Here is a 25,954-nt window from a genome sequence, read left to right on the forward strand (position 1 = left end):
GTCCTGATGGCTGGGAGCCCAGCAAGGGCTGGTGATAGCGAGGCTGACAGCCCAACTGGGGCCGGCGGCCAGGAGCCCGGCCAGGGATGGATGTGGGGGTGGAGGCAGGGCTGGGGGCAGCTGCTGGGGCTGGGAGTAAAGCTGGGCAAATGACTTCTCGTCTGGCAGAATCCCTTGTTCAGGACCAGGGAGGTGCAACCTGTATTAGATGTTTCTCTGAGATTATTATAATAATTCTTTTTTATTACTCAGAAAGTATTTCAATGAATATATTGTTTCCTAGGTCATGGTAAGCTGTTATTTAAGGATGGAAGTTATTATGAAGGCGAATTTGTAGATGGAGAAATTATGGGAAATGGATTACGATACTGGGCATCTACAGGTTAGTTCTTTTCCGTGAAACACACCATATTTTTAATACAATACAATTTTTACAAGGATAGTTATGTACTCCGTTCTCTATATTTATTGTGTTGTAAGTTGTTAGCTTACATTGCTCCATACAAGAGTTTTTCCAAGTTTCCATTGTAAAGCCTACTTTTCAGGTTTTTATGTGTTTGTTGTTTTTTAGAGGACTAGAAGATTTTTCAGGTGTTGCTCGCATCCTTAACTCAAATTAGTTTTGTTTTTCTTCATATAAAGCATTCCTTGGGGGGTGGGGCTGGGAGTAAGGGGTTCAGTATGCAGGTTGCCCTGGTGAGAGAGGACAACCCCAGCCCTCTCCCACCACAGCAGCTTGGGGCTAGATGAAAAGCACCTGTCCTTGGCTGCTACAGCTGTAGCAAGTACAGCCAGGAGAGGGGGGTGTATGTCCCCAGGCTGGGGGACAGACAGACACACAAACAAACTCTTTGAAAGGTATCTGTCCCTTTCTCTACCCCTGTCCTCTGCTGCTCCAATGGGCTGTTTGGATCCCTATCTCTGGCCCCTGCTGTCCCTCTATGGTCATTATACAGTATAACTTTCCTTGCTAGCAGTGCCCTCCCTTTCCATTTTATGAGAAACAATCACATTCCAAGCACATCCCATTGTCCTGGCACAACCAAACCCTGTCCTTGGTGTAAGTTATGATAAGAGGAAGCTGCATACCAAATGTTGTGGTCCTAGCTCTTGCCATTTTATGAGGTTATGAGGAGTTCTCAAACACACTCTCTCTCAAATATATAATAGATTATGTAGACTTTTGGTTAACTCCAAGCAATGTGTATATAGTGGTGGGTGAGAGTAATGGTGTAAGAAGCATGTCTCTTACCTTTGACAATAAGGATTTTTGTCCTAGAAGGATTTCCACATAGTCAGATCCCTGCATCAAACTCCTTCAGCCCCGGTCCTGTAATAAAATAAAGGACTAATCACTCCATGATTAGCTAACAGATCTTGTGCATGTTCTCACACATGAATGTATCCCTGAACCTACACCCCAGATGACAGATCTCTCCCTTTTCCTTTCTTGAATAGAGAGAAACTCTTGGGTAAGGAGTAGTTCTTGAAAAATGATTTAAGTTCAACCTAAATGCGAGGCATCATGTAATTGTGCTGCCCCAAGAGAAACTCTGGGAAGGTATTGTAAGTCCTTACCTCTGCTTCCTTTTTGACCGGAGGGTGGCCACTTTCTGTCTACTCCCAGACCTTGTGATAGGCCATCTCTGGTGGCTCCCAGGGAGGAGTTATGGGGTGAAGCTGATGTAATCTTTCTATTTTATGGATATATTGGGTAAATACTTGACAGAAGAATATAATTCTTCTGAGATAGTATAGGCACAGACACATTCTCTGTACAGTACTATATTTTTAGTACCACGCTCTTGATTTCCCAGGTTTCATACAGATTTGAATGACTAGATGTCATCAAAAAGCTGTTAAGTTGACTATGAAATTAAAGTACTTTTTATTGGTTTCTTAACCATAAAAGAACATATTATGAATCTTTTTAACAAGTTACTGCAATTTTTAAGATGCCTCAGTTTTAAAGACCTGAAGGAATATGGATTATGATTCATTAGTTTTAAGATGAAGACTTAATGAACAGGCTTTTTCTTCACTTGACTGTACTGATAATAAAAAGCCATTATTAATTATTCACTTTATGACTTTTAAGATATCTTCTACTACTGCTCTGTAAGTGAGGGTCAGTGGTATGCTTGCTTTCTTAGCACACCTTAGACTTAAAAAATATTAAATCACATTTGACAGGGCTATGAATTCTTTTTTCCACTTTATCATATATTTGCTTTAAGGAAACACTTATTCAGGTCAGTTTGTGTCTGGAGAGCTGCATGGACATGGAGTAATGCAGTACAAAGATGGTGAGAAATATGAAGGGGAGTTCTCCTGTGGAATGAGAGCAGGTAAGTTAAAGTCAGAGAGGAAACTTTGATTAAAATTCACTCCGAAGTAACTGAAGTCCTGATTATTATTATTATTATTATTAGTCATCATATTTATGACAGCAGTGCCTACGAGTCAACCAAGAATGGAGTCCTGGTGTGCTAGGCATTACACAAACAGAATAATAGACAATTCCTGATTCAGCAAGGCATAGGCCTGACTTTAAGTATATGAATGGTTCCATTAAATTCCATTATGTTCACTTAACATTAAGCACATAGTTAAGTACCAGTACCTTGCTGAAATAGGCCTTTTTTACTAATTGAGGTCAAATTCCTTCACTGTCTGTCTCCCTTCCTCTACCCCAGGAGCATCAAGCATAGCAAACTTAGTTAGAAAACAGATTAGCCAGGGACTTTTTCATTTTGGTAGCCAATCCAGATTAAATACAACTCCATTGACTTAATTTGAGTTGAATTGAGCCTACTTACACTACAACTGAATTTGGCACTGACTGTTTTCACACTGTCATTGGTGCTTGTTAGAGTGAAAATCTGGAATGATGAGAATCACTATAATGCAAACTGATGGAGATTTGAAGTAAGACCATTCTTATCTTTATTCAGCTAGAATATGATAGATTTTCCTGCAAAATTTGTGGTGTTCTTTTTGTGAGATAACTAAAGTCCTAATCATGCAGTTATTTGCACAGAGGAGTAATTGCACATGTGAGTAGTCTCATTTATACTTGCAATTAATCCCACTGAAGTAAAGCTACCCACTAGTGTAACGGTTTGCAAGACCGAGTCAATAGAATATTCAAGTATTTGAGGCAGGACCACTTCACATTGTGAGTAGTTCTGATTATTTTAATGGGATTACTCTCAATGCATCAAGTTAAGTGTGTTTATATCTCTCTGTAGGATTGGGACTTCAGTTGTTATGCGTCTAGCACATTATGGATGTTACTGAAAAAAACAATATGCAACCTGATTTGCAGTCCACCAAAATTTGGGGAAACACTGGATAATTAAAATCTAGATAAGCTGTTTGATTTTTTTTTTAATTTTTATGTTTGTTTTGTTTTGTTTTTGCTAAACTTAAATCAATTGGGTGTGCTGTGAGCTTGAAGTAGATATTTTCTGTACAGTTTGGAAGTTGATATGTGTTTTTGAATATAGTTAAGACATTTTATTGCAGGGACATATAAGGAAATTTCCTTCCTCGAGAGATTGTTGGTGTGTTTCTGTAGATTTTCTATTTATTGTTATTTAGGATATGGGTTATTTGTTGACAAGGAGGGACAAACTTATCAAGGATCCTTTCACAATAATAAGAAACACGGAGGAGGGAATATGACCTTCAAGTAAGTTTTTTTTTTTTTTTTTTTTTTAAATCTTATTGTATTAATTGTTTGCTCTTGTTGGTATAAATAATATTTAGGGGCTTAAATATGCAAAAATTATGAAAAGACAGGTGTTAATAATGGGGGATTCAATCATTAGAAACATAGAAAGCTGGTTTTGTGATGACCAGAGGAACCATATGGTGACTTGCCTGCCTGGTGTGAAGGTTGCAGATCTCTAGATGTGGAGTGCTGAGAAGGAGACAGTAGTTGTGGTACATGTAGGTCCTGGAAGGATAACATAATGGTCCTAGAAGCCAAATTTAGACTGCTAGGAAGGAGATTGAAATCCAGGACCTCAGTGGCAGCATTCTCTGAAATGCTTTCAGTTCCATTTGCAGGGCCAGGTAGGCAGGCAGAACTGTAGGGTCTCAATGCATGGATGAGACGATGGTGTAGGGAGGAGGTGATTAGATTTATTAAGAAATGGGGAAACTGTTGGGATAGGGGGAGGCTATTCAGAAATGATGGGCTCCACCTTAGCCCAAATGGAACCAGATTGCTGTCACTTAACATTAAAAAGGTTGTAGAGTAGTTTTTAAACTAAGGGCTGGGGGAAAGTCGACAGGTGTTGAGGAGCAGATGGATCAGACAGAGCTATCTCTTAGGGAAGAGTCTGTTAATAGAGATTCTCTATGTTCTAATAAGGAGGAGAGGATGGAAGATGATAAAATATGGGTAATATCAGATGAGAAACAGTCAAATAAAAAAGAATGCCATTCAAACACATCAGGACATGGCAGACAGTTAAATAATGACAAATTTTTAAAGTGCTTATACATAAATGCTAGAAGTCTAAATAATAAGATGGGTGAACATGCTAGTTCAAATGAGCAAAACGCTAATTCGAACTAGTTTTTAGGTCTAGATGCACTAGTTCGAAAAAGCTTAGTTCGAATTAACTAATTCGAATTAAGTTAGTTTGAATTAGTGCTGTAGTGTAGACATACCTACTGAGTGGCTCTTGGACCAGAACCTGTGTTCTGCTTAAGACTAAATCAAGAATTATGTCTCCCCTTGTGGTTCCAGGACTAGCTGTTCCAAGTGGCAGTAATTCATGGTGGCTAGAAATTTTGTTATCTATATCATATCCTGAGGTAACATTTACCAAGTCCATATTTTTGTATATTTAGAAAGGATTCATCCTGCTGAGCTTCTGCAGATTACAGTAATTTACAATTGTGCACAAGGTATAACTTTTTCTGTATCTAACAGGAGTGTAGCACAATGACATACACACACGTGCACACACATCTTCCTAATGTCTCTATTTTTAGTAGTATGGTAACACTTTAAAGACTAACAAAACTCATGATGACATCTACATGTTTTATTAGTCTTTAAAGTGCTACCAGACTATTTGTTGTTTTTTAAATTTATCCTGTACAGACTAACTCAGCTACTCCTCTGAAGGTCTATTTTTTAGTATTTGTTTGAAAAGTTGGGGAGATTCCCAAGCCTGAGCTGATCTTTTTAGATGACAAATCTGAGGAATTGTCCCAGATTGAGGTGTCATTAGAGGAAGTTTTGGAACAGATTGATAAACTTAACAGTAATAATTCACCGGGAGCAGATAGCACTCACCCAAGAGTTCTGAAAGAACTCAAAAGTGAAAGTGTGGAACTAACAACTGTGATTTGTTACCTATCCTTTAAATCAGCTTCTGTACCTAATGACTGGAAGATAGCTAATGTGACGCCAATATTTAAAAAGAGCTCTAGAGGTGATCTTGGCAGTTACAGACAGGTAAGTCTAATATCAGTACAGGGAAAATTAGTTGAAAATATGGGTACAAATAAAATAGTCAGACACATAGATGAATATAATTTGTTGGGAAAAAGTCAACATGGTTTCTGTAAAGGGAAGTCATGCCTTACTAATCTGCTAGAGTTCTTTGAGGGGGTCAACAAGCAGGTGGACATGGAGGATCCAGTGGATATCGTGTACTTAGATTTCCAGAAAGCCTTTGACAAGATCCTTCACCAAAGGCTCATATGTAAAGTTACTTGTCATGGGATAAGAGACAAAGTCCTCTCATGGACTGAAAACTGGTTAAAAGACAGGAAACAAAGGGTAGGAATGAATTATCAGTTATCAGAATGGAGAGAGGTAACTAATGGTGTCCCCCAATGGTCCATACTGCGACCAATCCTTTTTAACCTATCTATAAATGATCTGGAGAATGGGGTAAACAGTGTGGTGGCAAAATTTGCAGATGATACTAAGCTGCCAAGATAGTTAAGAACCATACAGACTGTGAAGTGCTTCAAAAGGATCTCACAAAACCAGGTGATTGGGCAACAAAATAGCAAATGAATTTTAACGTTGATAAATGCAAAGTAATGCACCCTGGAAAAAATAATCCCAACTATACATACAAGATGATGGGGACTAATTTAGCTATAACCACTTAAGAGATCTTGAAGTCATTTTGGATAGTTCTCTAAAAACATCCACTCAAGGTGCAGCAGCAGTCAAAAAAGCAAACAGTGTTAGGAATCATTTAAAAAGGGATAGAGAATAAGACAGAGAATATCTTATTGCCTCTATATAAAACCGTGGTACACCCACACCTTGAATACTGCGTACAGATGTGGTCGCCTCGTGTAAAAAAAGATATATTGGAATTGGAAAAGGTTCAGAATAGGGCAACGAAAATGATTAGGAGTTTGGAACCATTGCCATATGAAGAGAGATTAATAAGACCAGGGAAAAGGGAAACTAAGAGGGGGATATGATAGAGTTCTTTAAAATCATGACAGGTATGAAGAAAGTGAATAAGGAAAAGTTATTTATTTGTTCCCATAACATAAGAACTCTAGGGGGTCACTAAATGAAAGTAACAGATAGCAGGTTTAAAACAAACAAAAGGAAGGGTTTTTTTTATGCAGAATACAGTCAGCCTGTGGAACTCCTTGCCAGAGTATGTTGTGAAGGCCAGGACTTTAACAGGGTTCAAAAAAGAACTAGATAAATTCATGGAGGTTAGGTCAATCAATATTTATTAGCCAGAATGGGTAGGAATGGTGTCCCTAGCCTCTGTCAGGGGCTGGAAATGTATGATAGGAGAGGGATCACTTGATTCTGTTCACTCCCTCTGGCACATCTGGCATTGTCCACTGTCAAAAGACAGGATACTGGGCTAGATGGACCTTTGGTTTGACTCTGTGTCCGTTCTTATGTTTTTATGTAAAAATTGAGAAAGTGAGTTGATGTGAAACTCACCCCGGTATGCCTATATCTATCTGTTCACATTTTGCATTTATAAAAGATTATTCTTTGGTTTGGATCTTATAACAAGTAACTACATCTTCTCCAATATTTTAAGTTTCCCACTAATTCTAAATTTTATTACATTTTTGTTAAACCACAAATTCTTAATGTCATTTTATTGTTGTTTTATTAAATCAAAGCAAGAAAAACATCTGTGGAAATGTGAAGGTTTAAAAATTGTCTCAAGCACACTGTCATTTGTCTGATCCCTTTGGAGCCATTGCTTTCAGTCCTAGTGAATATTGTACATAAAAAAATCTTTGGATCCAAAGAAGAAGAAAAAAAATCATGCAGCTTCCACACCATGAAAATCTGTGCAAGGTTTGGAAGTAAATTTTTCATTCCTTGTGAGGCATTGCACAGATTTCCTCAGCATGAGGTCTATAGTTTGTCCATTGTTTGTGGTGTTCAGCTTTTGGACATGTTTACCAAGTCTACATGCACTACTGATGGATTTTTTACAGAATTCTTTAAAAAATACATAATCTGCCATAAGTGAAATGAATATGAATTTTCTGTGCAGTAGCGACGAGGAGTCCTGTGGCACCTTATAGACTAACTGAAGTGTAGGAGCATAAGCTTTCATGGGCAAAGACCCACTTCGTCAGATGCATGCATCTGACGAAGTGGGTCTTTGCCCACGAAAGCTTATGCTCCTACACTTCAGTTAGTCTATAAGGTGCCACAGGACTCCTCGTCGCTACTGCACAGAAAATTCATATTCATTTCAAAGACCCACTTCGTCAGATGCATGCATCTGACGAAGTGGGTCTTTGCCCGTGAAAGCTTATGCTCTTACACTTCAGTTAGTCTATAAGGTGCCACAGGACTCCTCGTCGCTTTTGCAGATTCAGACTAACACGGCTACCCCTCTGATACTTTCTGTGCAGTGTTTCACTCTGTAGAGCCTAAGCTTAAGATACAATGAACTCCTAAAAAGATGAATTTACAGGAAATGCTGACAATCATAGTATGTGCATTGCTGCTATAATTTCTTGTAAATCACCAGTACTTCACTGTGGTCCTGCTTTAGCTATGCCAGTAACACACAGCTCTGTCAATCATACAATCCTAGAACTGGATGGGAGGTCACTGAGTCCAGTCCCCTGCCCTCACAGTAGGACCAAGCACTGTCTAGATCATCCCTGACAGGTGTCTATCCAACCTGTTCTTAAATATCTCCAGTGATGGAGATTCCACAACCTCCCTAGGCAATTTATTCCAGTGTTTAATCATCCTGACAGGAATTTAAGACCATTGCTTCTTCTCCTATCCTCAGAGATTAAGAATATGTTTTCTTCTTCTTCCTTTTAACACTCTTTTAGATACTTGAAAACTCCTATCATATTCCCCGTCAGTCTTCTCTTTTCTAAACTAAACAAGCCCAGTTCTTTCAGTCTTCCCTCAGAAGTCATGTTTTCTAGCTCTTTAATAATTTTTGTTGCTCTTCTCTGGACCTTCTCCAATTTCTCCACATCTTTCTTTAAATGTGGTGCCCAGAACAGGACACAATACTCTAACTGATGCCAAATCAGTACAGAGTAGAGCAAAAGAATTGCTCACAGCACTCCTATTAATGCATCCCAGAATTAATTTGATTAGCTCTGGATCTCCCATTAATTAACATCTTTTTGGTTTTTAGATTAAAACATCTTTCAAATGTAATGAGAGAGTCTACATTCAGTATATTTACAAAGAAGGTCAGCCTTGTAAAAAATTGTTCTGGAATATGTCTGGAATTCTGAGCCCTGAAGCTTTAGTTGCAGAGATTCCATGTACCATTGACTGCAGAGTCAAAAGATAGTTCAGCAAAACAAATACAGTAAACTTCCGATAATCCGGCACCTTTAGGACCCAGGGGGTGCCAGATTATCAGATATGCCGGACTATCAGAATGGGGGGCTATGAGGGGTCTGGGATGGGGTGGGGGATGCTACCCCAGACTTCCTCATAGCCCTCCCTTCTGATAGTCCGGCTCTGCCCCAGGAGTCCCCGATTCAGCCGCTGCTGGTCAGTTTCAGCAGCGGCTGAATCTGGGACGCCTGCAGCAGAGCAGCTGAGGTGCTGCTGTGTTGGTCCGGTAGCGCCGACCCTTGTCACCGCGAGACCAACCCGTCAGCACCCCAGCTGCTCTTGGGGATGCCTGGGGCAGAGCAGCTGTGGTGCTGACGGGTTGGTCCCGCAGCGCTGCTCCTCGGCGCTACTGGACCAACCCAGCAGCACCCCAGCTGCTCTGCCCCAGGTGTCCGCAAGTCAGCCACTGCTGATACTGATCAGCGGCTGACTCCAGAAAGCCAGAGGCAGAGCTGCTCTACCCCGGGCTTTCTGGAGTCAGCCCTGGTCAATTTCAGCAGCGGCTGAATCAGGACGCCTGGGGCAGAGCAGCTGGAAGGCTGCTGGGTTGGTCCCACAGCACTGAGGAGCGGTGCTACTGGACCAACCCAGCAGCACCCCAGCTGCTCTGCCCCAGGTGTACCCAAGTCAGCTGCTGCTGAAATTGACCAGCGGCTGATTCCAGGAAGCTGGGGCAGAGCAGCTCTGTCTCAGGCTTCCTGGAGTCAGCCGCTGGTCAATTTCAGCAGCGGCTGAATCCGGGACAGCTGGGGTGCTGCTGGGTTGGTCCCGCAGCCCCGAGGGGCAGTGCTACTGGACCTACCCGGCAGCACTCCAGCTGTTCTGCCCCCTGCTTCTTGGATTCAGCGCTGGTCAGTTTTAGCAGCGGCTGAATTGGGGAAGCTGGGGGCAGAGCAGCCCCAATGGTCTGGCTGCCCGGAGCACTTCCAGGTTCCTGATGGTGCCGGACCGTCAGATGCCGGACCATCGGAGTTTTACTGTATATGCTTTAATTTATGTCCAGAGCCTCAGAGGTCAATGTGGAAATCTTATCATGGACTTCAGTGGATTTTGAAACCGGCCCTGTACTTATGCTTTGCACTTTTTCTTTTTCTGAGTGCAACTCCTAATTTAACATGGAACATGGCACGCCTTCCTATATTGGCTATACATGGATACGAGTGCCCACTAATCACTTATCAACATATAAGTAAGCATACCATGAAAGAAGAATGACAATACTAGAAAGGGCTTGACAGCATAGTAGAAGCTGATCAATCATTCTTATCCAATAGGGAACTAGAGGGGACTTTTGTTAATAGAGATTTGTAAAGAACAAATCATAAAACCAGTCTGATAATTTCTTTGACAGGATAACAAGTCTTGTAGATAAGGGGGAAGCAGTAGACGTGAGATACCTAGACTTTAGTAAAACATTTGATACAGTCTCATATGAGCTTCTTATCAATAAACTAGAGAAATACAACCTAGATGGGGCTATTATAAGGTGGGTGCGTAACTGGCTGGATAACTGTTCTCAAGGAGTAGTATCAAATAGTTCACAGTCATGCTGGAAGGCCATAACAAGTGGGGTCCCTTGGGTCAGCTTTGGGACCAGTTCTGTTCAATATCTTTATCAGTGATTTAGATGATGGCATAGAGAGTATTCTTATAAAGTTTGCATATGGTACCACGCTGGGAGGGGTTGCAAGTGCTTTGGAGGTTAGGGTCATAATTCAAAATGATCTGGACAAACAGCTTTCAAGTACCAAAAAAGGTATTACAAGGAGGCGGGAAAAGATAGTTCTCCTTGGCCTCTGATGATAGGACAAGAAGCAATGGGCTTAAATTTCAGCAAAGGAAGTTTAGGTTGGACATTAGGAAAAACTTCCTAACTGTCAAGGTGGTTAAACACAGGAACAAATTGCCTAGGGAAGTTGTGGAATCTTCATCATTGGAAATATTTAAGAGCTGGCTAGATAAACATCTATTAGGGATGAACTAGATGATGCTTGGTCCTGCTGTGAGGGCAGGGAACTGGACTTGATGATCTCTCAAGGTCCCTTCCAGTTCTTGTATTCTATGATCATTAGAGTCTGCTAACAGGCCATTTCCACTGCCCGCCATACTGATCTACTCTGTCTATTGACTTACCTTGGTTGCCAAGTGAGCTGTGTCTTACCTGTGCCTCTGACTCACAAATGGCTCCATGTTTTTGAGCACTTCTCAGAAGGTATCGTGCATGATCAGACTTAAACATGGAATAAAGAGAAGGGTCTCATTTAGAACTATTTCATGCAATGTATTATCCATTGGGGGTATGTCTACGCTACAGAGAGTTTTTTTGTTTTGTTTTGTTTTTTGGAAAAACAGCCATTTTTTCCGAAAAAGCTTCACTTACGTCTACACTGAAATTACGCTCTTTCGGAAAAAAATCAAAAGAACAGGGCGGGGGTTTCCAACATTAGTAAACCTCTTTCTACAAGGAAGCCCTTTTCTGAAAGAGCTCTTTTGGAAAAAGTCATGTGGGTATGGGGAAGAGGGAGTTCTTTTGAAAGAAGAGGAAAGAGCACAGGTGCTCTGGTGGCCACTCTGTCCATAGTAATCACAGCTTAAATGCAAGATCGCATCCACACTGAAGGGATGCTATCTTTCAAAAAAGCAGATCGCTTTTTCGATGCACTTTGGCAGTGTAGATGTTCTCTTTCGGAAGAAGTTTTTTTTGGAAGATCTCTTCCGGAAAAGCTTCTTCTGAAAGAAGTCTGCAGTCTAGATATAGCCTTTGTCTCTCAGATGAAAAAGTTTCAAGGACAGTGTAGGGAGCTGGCTGAATTAAGCACTTCCAGATGGTTGCCTGCTTCCCAGAAGTGAAAGTTATGGGCATTATCGTTCTGACTTCTCTGTGACCATTCTTATCATTTGCAATTGTTTACTTATAGTGGCTTATCCTGCAGGTTTGTAGGCCCTGGTTTTACAGGATAGTACATTTAAGTTATCTACCAAGTCACAAAAAGCATGTAAACAACAATTTTTTCATGTTTTTTTTTTTTGTTTGTTTGTTTCAGGAATGGTGATAAGTATGAAGGAGACTGGATCCAGGACCAGCGACAAGGTCATGGTGTACTACACTGTGCCGATGGAACTGTATATGAGGTATATAATGAGGACATACGAGAAGTAGTAATGCTATAACTAGGAAAGTACAAAGGAGAATTTTACATTGTGCTTCAAATGAATAGTCCAGAAACTACATGACTAGAGCTAGGCATGCTGTTCATAGCAATCCGTTCATGTGACAAATTTAGCTCCTATTTCTGATCGTGAATTATCTAATAGTGAGACTATCATTTTCAAGTTATTTGATATTGTTCTACTATTTTTATTTAAATACACTTCAGCCATATTTTATTTGGGAATTATTCCTTATGACTATTGCAATGTTTGCAAATCTTTGTTTGCTCTGTATGGCTGGCCCTTAAAGACAGTATTACTTCTGCTGCCTGGTTGCACACCTGAAAATGTTATAAACAGGGTGAGTAACCGAATAATTTTCTTTTGTTGTGAAAATTCATGTAAACATATCATAACATTTTGTCTTCACAGCCATTGAGCATATGAATATCCACAGAAAACAGATAAAGTCATAGTTAACATAGTGACACATAAGGAATTATAAGATGCCACCCATGAACAGTGTTAATACAGTGTTGTTTTAGAATGGGCCTGATTCTTCATTGCTAGCACTCAAAGTGTGTGTTGAATGCTTACCACCTGATACTTCTTTGCTCAAATATGCCCGGTAATATTTTCCCTGACTTTGCAGAAGTGCAAATGGTTATACACAATTCAAGACAGTGGAGAATCAGGTTCTCTATATTTATACGCCAATCATTAGTATGTATATTGCAGGAATTAAAAAACCAAAGGAACCGAGTCACTTCTTTGATTCATTTCAAATATGATATTGGTAAGGTCAAGTGGTTGCAATGCTGTGGATTCTGTCCTTATGGAGTGTAGCATGAATTGCAAAGGCCCGACAGATTGCATGCCAAATGTTTCACTGTCTGCTAAACCAAAGAAGGAGAAGATGGAAGAAGAATCAAATCTGGCACCAAATTCAGCTATGGGGTCCATTTGTTTCTCTTACTTGTAAGACACTACTAATTTTAGTGGAATTACTCCTTTTTTCAATAGTGTAGATGAGAACAGAATCAGGCCCCAGTGTACAAATGCAGTTTATACCAAGATTACAGCAGGGCAGAATTAAGTCTTGTCTCGTCTGACTCTGTCCCCAATATATACATGACTTTCCATTAGAATCTGATGGATTTGTTTATAATATAAATGACAACCTGGCAACAAATGTTGATTAAAAGAAATTAAAAGATGCCCAGGTCATCTCTTTTTATAATAACAGATATTCAGTTGCTTATGAAGTCAATATTCCAACATAGAAAGGTGAGTATTTTTCCAGTGTAAATGAAGCAGTAAGATATGGCAGGTTGTGAATTATTTTGTAATAACTCACAAATAGGTGCATTGTCAGGAGGAAGCTGAAGACCAAGTGCTATCATATCATGTATAGATGTGTATTATTATACAATAAATCAGGGATAGAGTTTTGTTATTGCAATTATAGGATGTCTGGAGGCTAAAAAAAGTCTCCAATTTTAATTTTGAGCTGTTGAGAATCTGAACCAGGACAATTTTATGTGTATATGTGATTTAGAACCTTTATTTGTTTAAAAAAAATCACTTTCCTGAAACTGGGTTTACATGGCCAGTGTCTGGAGAGACAAGGCTGTACTCTAGCATTGTCTTAGGCTTCAAAGTGTTTTCATTAACCTCTCTTTATATACGTATATATTTCAGAATATGTCGGTCTGTGAGTCTGTCTGTCTGTGCATCTGTGAGTCTGTTTGTTCAAGAATTCCTCCTGAACCAGGGGTGGGCAAGAGGCAGCTAGTGGGTCGGATCTGGACCGCCAAGCCGCTGGATACAGCCTGTGTCCACCTTGCCAGCACCCTTACTACATAGCACATCACAATGCTGACTGCTAATTACTCTGGGTGATGGCGAGGGACAGGGAGGCTTTCTATGCTGTTCCTGCCCCCTAGCAAAATCCCTCAGCTCGTAGGAGCTGAGAAATTTTGCTGGGGATGAGGCAACGAGCGAAGCCTCCTCTTTCCCTCACTTCCTCCTTCCTGTGCTGGAGCAGAGACATGTGGAGCAGCCCCTCCCAGCCTCGCCCTCACCCTAGGCAGCCTTCAGGCTGTAGGAGAGCTGTTGAAGGCCAGGGGCAGCCCCTGGAGCCTGACTCCTCGAACAGCCTGCAGGCTTGGGGGTAGCTGGAGGGCAGGATTGGCCTGCAGAGCCCCAACCCCAACCCGAGAAGCACGCAGAAGCAGATTCCCCTCACCTCCCAGGAGGAACTGCTGGCCTCTCTGGAGGAGCTGCTGGCTGGGGAGCACTGCCATAGCCCCCTGAGAGAAGCTGCCCTGGTAAGCCCCCTGCCCTGAGTCCTGCTCTGAGGCCACCACCACCTGCCTTGAGCCATGCCATTTCCCAACCCTCTGCCCTAAGCCTCCCACCCCTTGCTTCTCCTTACCCCCGAACCCTCACTCCAGCCTTCATTTTCACAAATTGCAATCATTGAAATAAAGCATGTACATTTTTCATTTATTTTTCAAAAAACAAAAAATTACTTCAGTTAAAGACCCGAGCAATCCTGGCTGTATATGCTAGTTTAAAATAAAAGCGGTATTTTTTTCTTTGCTACTGTATCATTTCATAGGAATAATTGAGATATAGTATTGTTTAGCTACTTTTCCTACTTGGGGGGGAATCTGTGGACATTTCTATCACTCTGTTTTACAGCTCAGTTATATAATGTTTCGTGTCTAAACACAATTCCAAAGCAAATGTCCAAAAGCAAGCTCTGTTTTCATTTTCTGACTCTCTCTCTAATTGACTTTGGGCCTGATACAAATCCCATTGCAGTCATTAGGAAGATTCCCACTGAATAGAGCCTTTTTCTAAAGAAATTTGACAAAAATGAACATGCAGATACAACGTGACCACAACAGCATTAAGCAATCTGGCTATCCATCACAATGCATAGTCTGTGGTGTCTTGTTGCTCAGGAAGTACAGGAATGCCATTAATGTAGGAAATTAGATAATGAGCAGGAGCAATTTCTGCCTGTCTGTAAACATGTCTGCTACATTCACATTCTCCAAAGTACAACCGGGGTTAATTTTAAGAGATATGACAAAAATTTCCTCTTTTCCCTCCTAGAAGAAAGGCTTTTTTTAAATTTTTGGCAAAGATCTCTGGTTTATTTATTTATTTTAAAACTTCAAAGAACTCTACTGCTACCCTTACACTAATGATACCTGTAGAAGTTAACTTTTTTTGGGGGGGGGAGGGCGGAGGAACCAGACTAGCACATGGGAAGAATACTTACACTATACTATACTAGGGAAGTTACATATCAGTTACTTAAATAGTCAAGTAACCTCATGAAATTTTATCAATTAGTCCACTATTCTATAGTTCCCTGGGGGTGGAGCTGGCAGCCACAGTACCAAAGGCAGCAGCATGGGGTGCCAGGTGGGAGCTGATCTGCAAGGGGAGCCAGTTTAAAAACCAGCTCCCCTTGAAGACCAGCTTCCTGTCACCCTGTGCTGCTGCTTCTGAGAAAGAGGCAGCAGTGCAGGGTGGCAGTAGTCCCTGTCTATTTGGCAGGGCCTGAGTTCCTGAGCCTGGTGCAAGCCAGAACTGATCCAGGCTGCTGGCCAGCCTGCTAAAAAATTTACTGGCAGGGAGAGGGAAATGTGTGTAGTCTATAGCATTAACCTATAGGCTTTTGCTTATTGGTTAATTGACTATACTATACTATACTATATTTTTAATATGGTGGCATATTAGTACCTATTCACTGTCTCATATGTGTGCATGACATTTTTGATAAATTGAGTTGGATCGTGTCTTATTTTGCACCACTAGGTGGCTCTCTAACATTTGTATACAGATTTATTTATTAAACTCCCCAAATTTTGATCAGGTTACATTAGTTGCTGGACTGCTCTGCATGGCTGTAAATATTTAGTATTGTACTTAAATGTACAATGGATATGTACTTAAAGCCAGAAAAATTGATAGGAAAAATCTTACAGTTCTATCAACAATACTTTGCTGATTAATTCAGCATTTTAGTTGATTCAAGCAAGTTTATGAAATGAGTAGATCAAAACAAACATCCCAATATTGCTATTAGTATCCATCCAACACACTACTTTAAAGAGTTTATAAATATTCTGGTATAAAATAATAAAAGCTAAGGAACTTAATTTTACTATCAGGCTATGTCTACACTGCAGGCTTTTTGCGCAAGAACTGTTTTGCGCAAGAGTTCTTGTGCGAAAGGTCTTGTGCAAGAGCGTGTTCACACTGCCATGTGCTTTTGCGCAAGAGATGTGCTTTTGCACAAGAGCGTCCATGGCAGTGTGGACGCTCTCTTGCTCAAGAAAGCTCTGAAGGCCATTTTAGCCCATCCACGCTGCCTTCTTGTGCAAGAGGGCTTATTCCTTGTGGGGAGAGGAATAACTCTTGCGCAAGAAGCCCTCTGTTCTGATGCTTTACTGTAAACTTACTTGCACAAGAATGCGTGTGCAGTGTAGACACTCCACAAGTTTTTGCGCATGAACGGCTGTGCTTGCGCAAAAAGTCTGCAGTGTAGACATAGCCTCAGAGTTTAACTTCTACAGTTAATCTATAACATATTGTCTTATCATTTGGAATGAGCTGATCAGTCTTCTAGAATCTTTGTCCAAGTCATCCTTGTGATCTAGACGTGACAGCACAATCAGATGGTCAAATCTTTTCACACTCGCAAGTTGAAGTTCTTTCCACATGCTGCACCTAAAGCTTCATTCGTATACAGGATAGCAAAATAAATGTGTCCCTGTCTGCTCCTGGCATTTAGTGTGAGATCCATGACAGATTTAAGCATTGCAATACTGTTGCTTAACTTTTAGGTGCCTAGCAAAATCACAAGAACAACACTGCAATCCACAAAGACTAAATTAGGGACCTATACTCCCTATATAATGAATGGAGAGATAGCTACCCGAGCCCTGGTCTACACTAGGGTGTTATTTCAAAATAATTCTCCTTATTTAAAATTACATGTGGAGCACCCACACTACCAAGCCCATTGTTTCAAAATAAGGGGCTGGTTATTTCAAAATAATAACACCTGCTTTCCACAAGAAATAATGCTTATTTTTAAATAGCTAATTACTCCCCAGTGCTTCCTGGGGCTCTAAGTCAGGGTAGCGCATCCACATTAAGGGAGCCTGCCTTGGACTAATTTTGAGGCTTCCCTGTAGTGTGGACATGCTATTCCACAATAGTTATTTTTAGAGTTATTTCAAAATAAATTATTTCAAAATAATTTCCCAGTGTAGATGTGCCCTTATACTGCAGTGATCAAAATCAGCATACTAAGTAGGAAGCCACCTAGTAGGAGATACTGATCAGAGCGGTGGGTGATAAGCTGCATTCTCTCATGAAGATAAATGTCAAATCCAAATGGAATGAAGGCCCTTAGTTGTGCTCAGGATCCAGAAACTGGGAGGAGATAGGCACTCAGCCACCTAAGTTGTGTGCTGGAATTGACAATTATAGAGGAAGAGGGCGAGCAGCTCCCTTGTAACATTTGATCTAGTGGACAGAATACTTCTCCAAGATATGAGACCCCCTAGTTCATTCCCCTCCCTTCTGAGGGGGTGAAGGGATTTGAACAGGGCTCTCTTGCCTCTCATATAAGTGTCCTACCTACAAGGTTATAGTGTCATTAGAACACTATTGCTGCCCCCAAGTAACTGAGTATACCATTGTTTGATTAAAGTGGAATAACTTCAGTAGGAGAAACAGAGCCTCACACCATAGCTCACTGATTGGAGCACACACAGCTGAGAAGTGACAGCTGTTCAAAGCCCTTCTCCCGTTCAAACATGTGACGGTTGGGATAAAAACCAGGGGTCTCCCACATCCTGGGTGAGTACCCTAATTCTAGGGCCAAACATTTTAAGGGAGCTGCTCTCTTCCTACCCTGCTCCCTGGGCAGTTTTGTTTAAATGTGCTTTAGGGGCCTGGTCCAGTAGGAGTGTTCAGAGACTGCCTCCCAGATAAGGTGCCCACATGTGACTTGGGCAGCTGAACTCATTTCTCTCTGTGAATCACTCTGGAGTTTAGGCAGGAGATAGACATCTGGTTGTCTATCATGGGGCTACAGCACACATGATCAGGCAGGAGACCAGCTACCAAAAGTGAGGCTGCAGTACTCATGCCCAGAGGAATAAAACCTAGGCACCAAGTGAATTTAAGCACTTGCAGCATGAGATGAGTTTTGTGGATTTCAGCAGTGCCTAACAATGAGTACTTAGGCCTATGTTTTTTAGTAGACCCTATCCTTAGCCACATTCCATTGAACTTCGAGGTTGTCTGTGGACATTGTCTCTTCCATTCTAAGTTAGAAAAAATAAATAGACCTTAGAGAGGTGAAAGGATCCTTTCTACTTCATGCATGTTACCTGATGTAAAAAACTAGTAGAATACACCATCTGCTTTGTAGATCTTATGTGAGTACATCGTAATGTATCCAAGTCGCATTTCAACTCAGTGACCCTTATGATTTATATTAAGTGGCACTTCCAGGCAAGCTGAAAAGATTTTCCCTACTGGCCAAATCAATAGGAACTGTCCCAGCTAGAAGCCTCTCTGTACATCTTACAGTGCTGTTTTGTTAAACTGTGAGGTTTCTCTCATTTTTTCCATTCTGCTCTAACCCCTCTATCCCATTCATTCTACATTACAATTAACTTTTCAGGGGCTAGGCAAACTAGAGATGAACATTCAAATTAATCATACAAAGAAAATCTCTTCTCTAAATTGATTTTAAAAAAATCCTCTAACAGACTCTGTTGGAGGTGTATAGAAAATCTGTAGCAAATATTTTTCTGCTGTTTAATATTTTAAGCAGTTATTAATGCAAAATTAGTTTGTAGTTATTTACATTAAAAATTATGGGGGTTGAATATTCTTAGATGAGTTAGTCATCATGTTTATGTATGTAGCATCTCTTACACAATGTATTTCAATGCTTTGGCAGGAAGAAAACTTCCAACAATATGGTTAAGATAATTTAGAAAGACAGATACAAAAATATCTGAAGACTAGGTTTTTCAGTTGCTGCTGGAAGTAAGGAATGAAGAACTTAAGGTCAAATTTATTCTCACACCATGGAAATATCTAAAGGCAGGTTGTGCTCTAACAGTTGAAGATAGTATTGTGATACTATCGATTAAAATCAACAAGATGTGAATTTGTAAAAATGAGCAGTACAATTTGAAAACCTAATTTGAAACCTAATCAGAGATTGTGTATAGGCAATGAATAGATTCATAACCAGTCATGGTGCTAGAACAAATCTTGTTATCTGTATCAAGCACAGAGATCCTCAACTCTCTGTTTTGCCCATGTAAAAGTTTTCATGTACATTTTCCTGGCTTAGTGTATGTGCATTCAGAATACTTATGAACACACTTTTTTGTTTCAAGTTAGCTAGGGCTTTGCCTAATTCGCACACAGCAGCATTATTCATGAAAAAAGCATGTGAAAGATGCTGGATGCACCTTTCTAGGTTGCTTTTGAATGGTTATGGTCCTTATTGAGACAGTACTTTGAAAAAGCTGAGTGGTGAGTGGACCTAAGAAGCCAAATCAGCAAAGGCATAAAATAACCAATTCAGAGAAATAAGGGCATGGACAAATATTTAAACTTTTTGTATGCAAAAGGAGGCACTTCTACATAGCAGTATTTCTAAGGTGTCAAAGGACTGATCGAATAATAATAGAGATGTAACCGTGTTAGTCTGGTCTTGCTGAAACAAAAGACAGGACTATGTAGCACTTTAAAGACTAACAAGATGGTTTATTAGGTGATGAGCTTTCGTGGCCAGACCCACTTCCTCAGATCAAATTATGGAAGAAAACTGGCATGACCGTATATACCAAAGGGATACAATCAAAAAGAGTGAACACATATAAAATTGACAAATCAGATTTTAGAACCCCTGTTTTTAGAACCCATTCTAAAATCTGATTTGTCAATTTTATATGTGTTCACTCTTTTTTATTGTATCCCTTTGGTATATATGGTCATGCCAGTTTTCTTCCACAATTTGATCTGAGGAAGTGTGTCTGGCCCACGAAAGCTCATCACCTAATAAACCATCTTGTTAGTCTTTAAAGTGCTGCATAGTCCTGTCTTTTGTTTCTGATTGAATAATGGCACTGTTACATTTGATGTAGCTGCTCTACATTTCTGAGCTGCAATAATATTAGAGCTGGATTTCCTTTTAGGACAACTTTTAGAAAGAGAGAAATTAGTAAGTAGATTGGGTCAACCTTTTGAAAGCATGTTTAGATTTTTCAAAAATGTTTCTCACTAACAGTTTGATTAAATTTCCGGTCAACAAGCAATAGTCAAAATTACAATAACAGAGGATGCTGTTAATGGCAAAATAACTCAGGTTATCATCTGCTTAACCATAAAAACTAATTTCACACTGGTGGGAGGAATGTTGCCAAGAGGTAAGAGCATGGAAACTAAACTGGAGTGCTGAGGAATCTATAATGAGACTAGAGCATTGAAAGCTTCAAAGCATAAAAACTCCCATAATTGACCTATATTGTTACAACATCAGTGTGAACATGTGAATGTGTAGACACAGTTGATATTGGGAGACAATATAATGAAATACATGTGAAGTTTACATAGATTAATAAAATAAAGCATTTATTTTTCCACTTGAAAATTGTTTCCTACCTATGATTACTCTTCTTTGGTAGCTGCATAGATCCCAGTAAGCAGATGCTGTGTTCCATTCTGTCCCTGTTGCTGCTGCTTTGTGTGTTTTGGCTGAGTTCAGTTTGTCTTCTTTCCCAGAGGAAGGCCTGCTGTTTGATACACCTGTTAACTGCACTAAACAGGTGGCTAGCCTTATGGGCTTTTTCACCTGCAATGTTTTTTCTAATATCCATTTGAGTTTCGTTATCTGTTTTGAAGAGTAATAGTCTCAGTAATTATGCAGATTCTTTAAGTTTAATTGGTTGATATTTAAGTTACCAGATTTCAGTAGTTCTGATTTATACCTCATACCACTGGAAAACTGAAAATGTATAGATACAGTAAAACTTACCCCCAGTTTGACACTAAGTTAACATGATGATGAGTGCAGTTAGAACAACCTAAATCCATTTTGAAGCTCTTGGAAGAGAGGAAAGTGGTCAGAAATAGTCAACATGGATTCACGAAGGGCAAGTCATGCCTCACCAACCTGATTGCCTTCTATGATGAAGTAACTGGCTCTGTGGACATGGGGAAGTTGGTGGGTGTGATATATCTTGACTTTAGCAAAGCTTTTGATACTGTCTCCCACAATATCCTTGCCAGCAATTTCGGAAGTATGGATTGGATAAATAGACTCTAAGGCAAATAGAAAGATGGCTAGATTGTCCATCTCAACAGGTAGTGATCAACGGCTCATTGTCTGCTTGGTGGTTGGTTTTAAGCGGAGTGCCCCAAGAATTGGTTCTAGGACTGGTTTTGTTCCACATCTTTATTAATGACTTAGATAAGGGAATGGATTGCACCCTCAGCAAGTTTGTGGATGACATTAAGTTACAGAGAGAGAAAGATATGTTGAAAGGCAGGGATAGGGTCCAGAGTGACCTAGACAAATTGGAGGATTGGGCCAAAAGAAATCTGATGAGGTTCAACAAGGCCAAGTGCAGAGTCCTGCTCTTGGGACAAAAGAATCCCAAGCACTGTTACAGGCTGGGGACTGACTGCTAAGGAGCAGTTCACCAGAAAAGGATGTGGGGATTACAGTGGATAAGAAGATGACTATGAGTCAACAGTGTGCCCTTGTAGCCATGAAGGCTAATGGCATATTAGGTTGCATTAGGAGGAGCATTTCCAGCATATCTAGAGAAATGATTCCCCTTTATTTGGCATTGGAGAAGCCACATCTGGAGTATTGCGTCCAATTCTAGCCTCCCGCCCTCCCCCATTACAGCAAGGATGTGGTTGCATGAGAGGGTCCAGCAGAGGGCAATGAAAATGATTAGGGGGCTGAATGCAGAAGTGGGGGCCCGCAAAAGTACCCCAAAACATTATTTTTCCAGGCTTTGGTATAAAGCTTCCCCCCAAAATCTTAAAAACCTAGATTTTGGGAATAAAAATCCGCTGCCACCATCAAGTGCTTTTGAACCCACAAACAGGGGTGGACACTTCAAACCAACTCCAGAGCACCCCAACCTCTTTTCTCTAAAGAGCTTGAAAAAGAAAAGGGAAAATACAAATTGCAGTCTGTGGCTGCTGTCCCCTAGTCAGAGGCATGCAGATCCCACAGACAGATTTTTCAGGACACAGAACTGAACCAATACCAGGTTAATAAAGAAAAAGAAAAAACTTTTATTATCACAACAATAGTCCTTTTACAAGCATAGTTGGATTGGCTAGTTTTTAAGAGCCGCCAATTAATAAACTCATGGGGAATTTTCCCATGGGAACAGAACTTAGTTATCAAAGAGAGGAAAACTCATTTCTAAATGCACAGACATCAGATTCCCATTCTCAAACCATAGAACAATAAAACCTAATGGATTTATCTAGACTTTGCCCTACTTACAGATTGTGAAGAGTCTTTTCTTGGAGATGGACATGTTGTCTGTCCCCCTCAGTATCTGGAGAGTTAACTGCTCAGAGACAAAGGAGGGAAAACCCCAAAATTCCTTTGTCTCAGTTTGAAATCCCTATCTGCATTTCTATTGGCTGACTGCTACATGGCTAGGTACAGTTAACACCTTAGTCCCCAGGCTGCTGGCCATCCCTCATGGCCATGACAGCATCACTGGCTGTTGCTTCCCTCATGAATATAATGTTTATATTATTTGTATTCCAGTACAGCTTGAACCTCCCAGCAACATCTGTGGGCCAATAGGATCACGAATATTGCTGGAGAAGAGAGCACCTGGCCCAGAGTGCCCCAGGAGGCTGGCAGCAGGGAGTGGACCTGGTAGTCCAGCAGCTGGGGCTAGCCAGGGAGCTGGGGTGCCTCGAGGCTGGGGGGTGGAGGAGCCCTGTGGAAGCTGGGGGCAGCAGAGCCCCAGCAGTCCCGGAGCTATCTACGAAGCCCCGGCTGCTCTGGGGCAGTGGAGTCTGGAGGCCAGGAGGGGAGTCAAGCCAGGTCTGCTAATGGATCCCAGGAGAGCCTGGAGTCCATCAGCAGAAGGACCGGAATTGTCCTTCCCTGATCTGGCAAACTCCCTCTTTTGGGACTGGTCAGATCCTGAGGGTTCTGAACCAGGGAGGTCCAACCTGTAGTGCTGACAATGTATTAGGCACTTTCCAAACATATGAATATGTGGTCTTTCTAATACTTCTCTCTAGTGCTCAGTGACCTTATGGTACAATCAAAGGCATGTGCATAATACAATATTTTCAAGAAGAAGACCGTAGGAGAGTGTAACCAGTAATAATTGTGTCAAAACACAGACCAATTGTGCATGCAAAATTCTTTCTTCACTCTTTTCATTCAGTTCAAATTTGTGTGTAACATACAGTAGGTTAAGATAAGGCATTATGGTACTATTTTGTACTGTGACAGGATATTTTACCTGTTTTGCTTACTCAACCTATCAGCAAGGCTAGGCACATCTCATTAGTTCCAATTCAGGAAGATAAACAGTGGAGAGTCTTTGAAGTCAAATAGAAGCCAGGGTGTGAGACAGGTGCTCCGGCAGGGAAAAACCTCGAGAACAGTCAACTGAGGAGGATATTCAAGATATAGTTATGGCAGATGTTTTTAAGTTAAAACTCCAGGAAAGGGAATTGAGTTTTGGACACTAAGATGTTTTCTATTTTGAGAGCTAGCTAGGGAGTCTGCCAGGTCCCCATGTATTTCTATAGGAAAGATGTCAATGAAGTACTTTTTTCTTATTTATTGATTTTTAAATACAAAGAATATACATTGCTTTATTTCATGGAAGGGTGAAATGCACTTGAAGTCTTGATGTATTGCTTGGTAAATGGACATTGTACAGTTTTATCATCTATGTTAGACTAATATAACTTAAATATTTTCCAGGATGGTGTGCAGTGAGGAAAATAAAAAGTTGTAAACTTTTCACCATTAATCAATTACCAATAAGAGTCTAGGTATTGGAATTGTTACGGATAAATTACATTTTGCCAGACAGCTTGCAAGAAAAGGAAGAAATATACAGTAAGTCATGAAATAGCTAAAACATAAAGGGGCAGATATTCAAATGGTATAAATTGCTGTAGATCCACATACTTCAGTGTAACTGACTAATTTACACCATCTGAGTATCTGGCTCCTAATGACAGATTCTTTAAAGCAATGCATCCTTCAGTCATTGTTTGAAGGACAGAAATAATATTAGCCTACTAAATAAGAAAACTCCAATACAAATGAAAACAAGTCTGATCAATGGATTAAAGCTTGATAATGGAGATGTTTGGGCTTTTATCAATCAAATTAGAGCATATGGAAATAATATACTGTCAGTAACATACAAGATGAGACTCAAGTAACCAAAATTAATTATAATAATAGTATAATAGCTACTCATTTAGAAATGGAAACACCATCAATTAACTGGAAATTGCTTGCAGAAATAAAAAAGTTAAGTACTTGTTTTTTGCGATTCATTGAAAATACCTTTTCTTTATTCATAAGCACATACCTTTTTACCACCCACCACTGCAGAAAAGAATTAGTATAAAATTTTTTAAAAATCCTACATTAAAACAGAAAATCTGCATATTAATCAAAATGTGCTGTTAGTGAGCAAGTTGTATAACATTCAGCTGCCTCAAGTAGATTGCATTAGTGTTTTTTGTAATAATGCTTCTGTTGATTAAGTTTCATTGAGTGGGAGATAGTTGTTTCTCAGGTTATGTCTACACAGCACAGTTATTTTGGGATACCAGAGGTATCCTGAAATAGCTACCCCGCATCTTGTGAATGCATCCACTATTTTGAAATATAGCGGACGCAGTGTTTCGCTATCCCTGTAAACCTCATTCTATGAGGATTAAGGGATGGCTCGAAATAGCGCTTTATTTCAAAATTTTGCACTGTATCGACAGCACCAAATAACGAAATAAGCTATTTCAAAATAGACTCGAAATAAGATATACAAATTGCACATCTTATTTCCAGTTTCGGGTGCCGTGTAGACGCACCCTGAGTTATGGTGTCTTCTAGTAGATCTCTTGACCCCTCTGTTTCTCAGTTTCCTATTCTTAAAACGGGGATAACGTCCTTTTCATAAGAATGTGATAAGGATTAATTAATACTATAATATGGCACTGTGGAAAAGTTGTTGTCTGCAAATGCTAAATGTTCTTATTCTAACATTTGTTACTTGTATTTAAAATAGATTTCATGTGAATGCGTTCAATTTGGACTTTAAAAAAATCTGTTGGTATTATAAACATATGAGATTGTAATTCTGGTTACTGACTAAGTAGGATAAAGGCCTTTACCTGAAAGTTAACTGACAAATCCTTCCTTTTACTCTTAATCAGGAACTATTTTGTTTGGTTTTGGTCTCCATAGGCTGATGGAAATGGTACCAAAAATGGTACCTACCAGCTGTGCTTTATTTTGTTTAAAAATATTGAAAAAGTAGAGCTACCTATTAAGATCAATAAATGATTTTACTTGAAGAGCACGATATAGCCAGTATCTGGAAACTTGTTCTGTTTCTTTTTTTCCACCTCTTCCTCCCTTTTCTTGCTGGCTGGCTGACTGGTGGCTGTTTTCTGGAGTGCCCTTCTGTGGCTCCGGCTGTTCACGCTCTTGGCTTTCCTTATTAACACGTGATGTGTGGATGGTGCTTTTGTGAACGTCAGCATTTCCAAGCCTTACATGTGTTGCATTGCTAAGCAACTTTTAGCAATGCTTATCCCCCATCCTTATGCCATCTGGAAGAGAGGATGATACAAGGAAGT

General features: G+C 40.2%; 1 protein-coding gene across 1 annotated transcript in view; it reads left to right on the top strand.

Annotated features, from left to right (window-relative positions):
* Positions 1–25,954, top strand: part of MORN1 (MORN repeat containing 1) — a 178,143-nt gene that overhangs the window by 7,846 nt on the left and 144,343 nt on the right. Inside the window, 4 exon segments of the mRNA XM_075906074.2 lie at positions 284–382; positions 2,238–2,348; positions 3,604–3,694; positions 11,905–11,992. Coding sequence (XP_075762189.2) covers positions 284–382; positions 2,238–2,348; positions 3,604–3,694; positions 11,905–11,992 — 389 coding nt within the window.

Source organism: Pelodiscus sinensis, chromosome 24 (genome assembly GCF_052426305.1).
Source record: "Pelodiscus sinensis isolate ZL-2025 chromosome 24, ASM5242630v1, whole genome shotgun sequence".
NCBI lineage: Eukaryota > Metazoa > Chordata > Testudines > Trionychidae > Pelodiscus > Pelodiscus sinensis.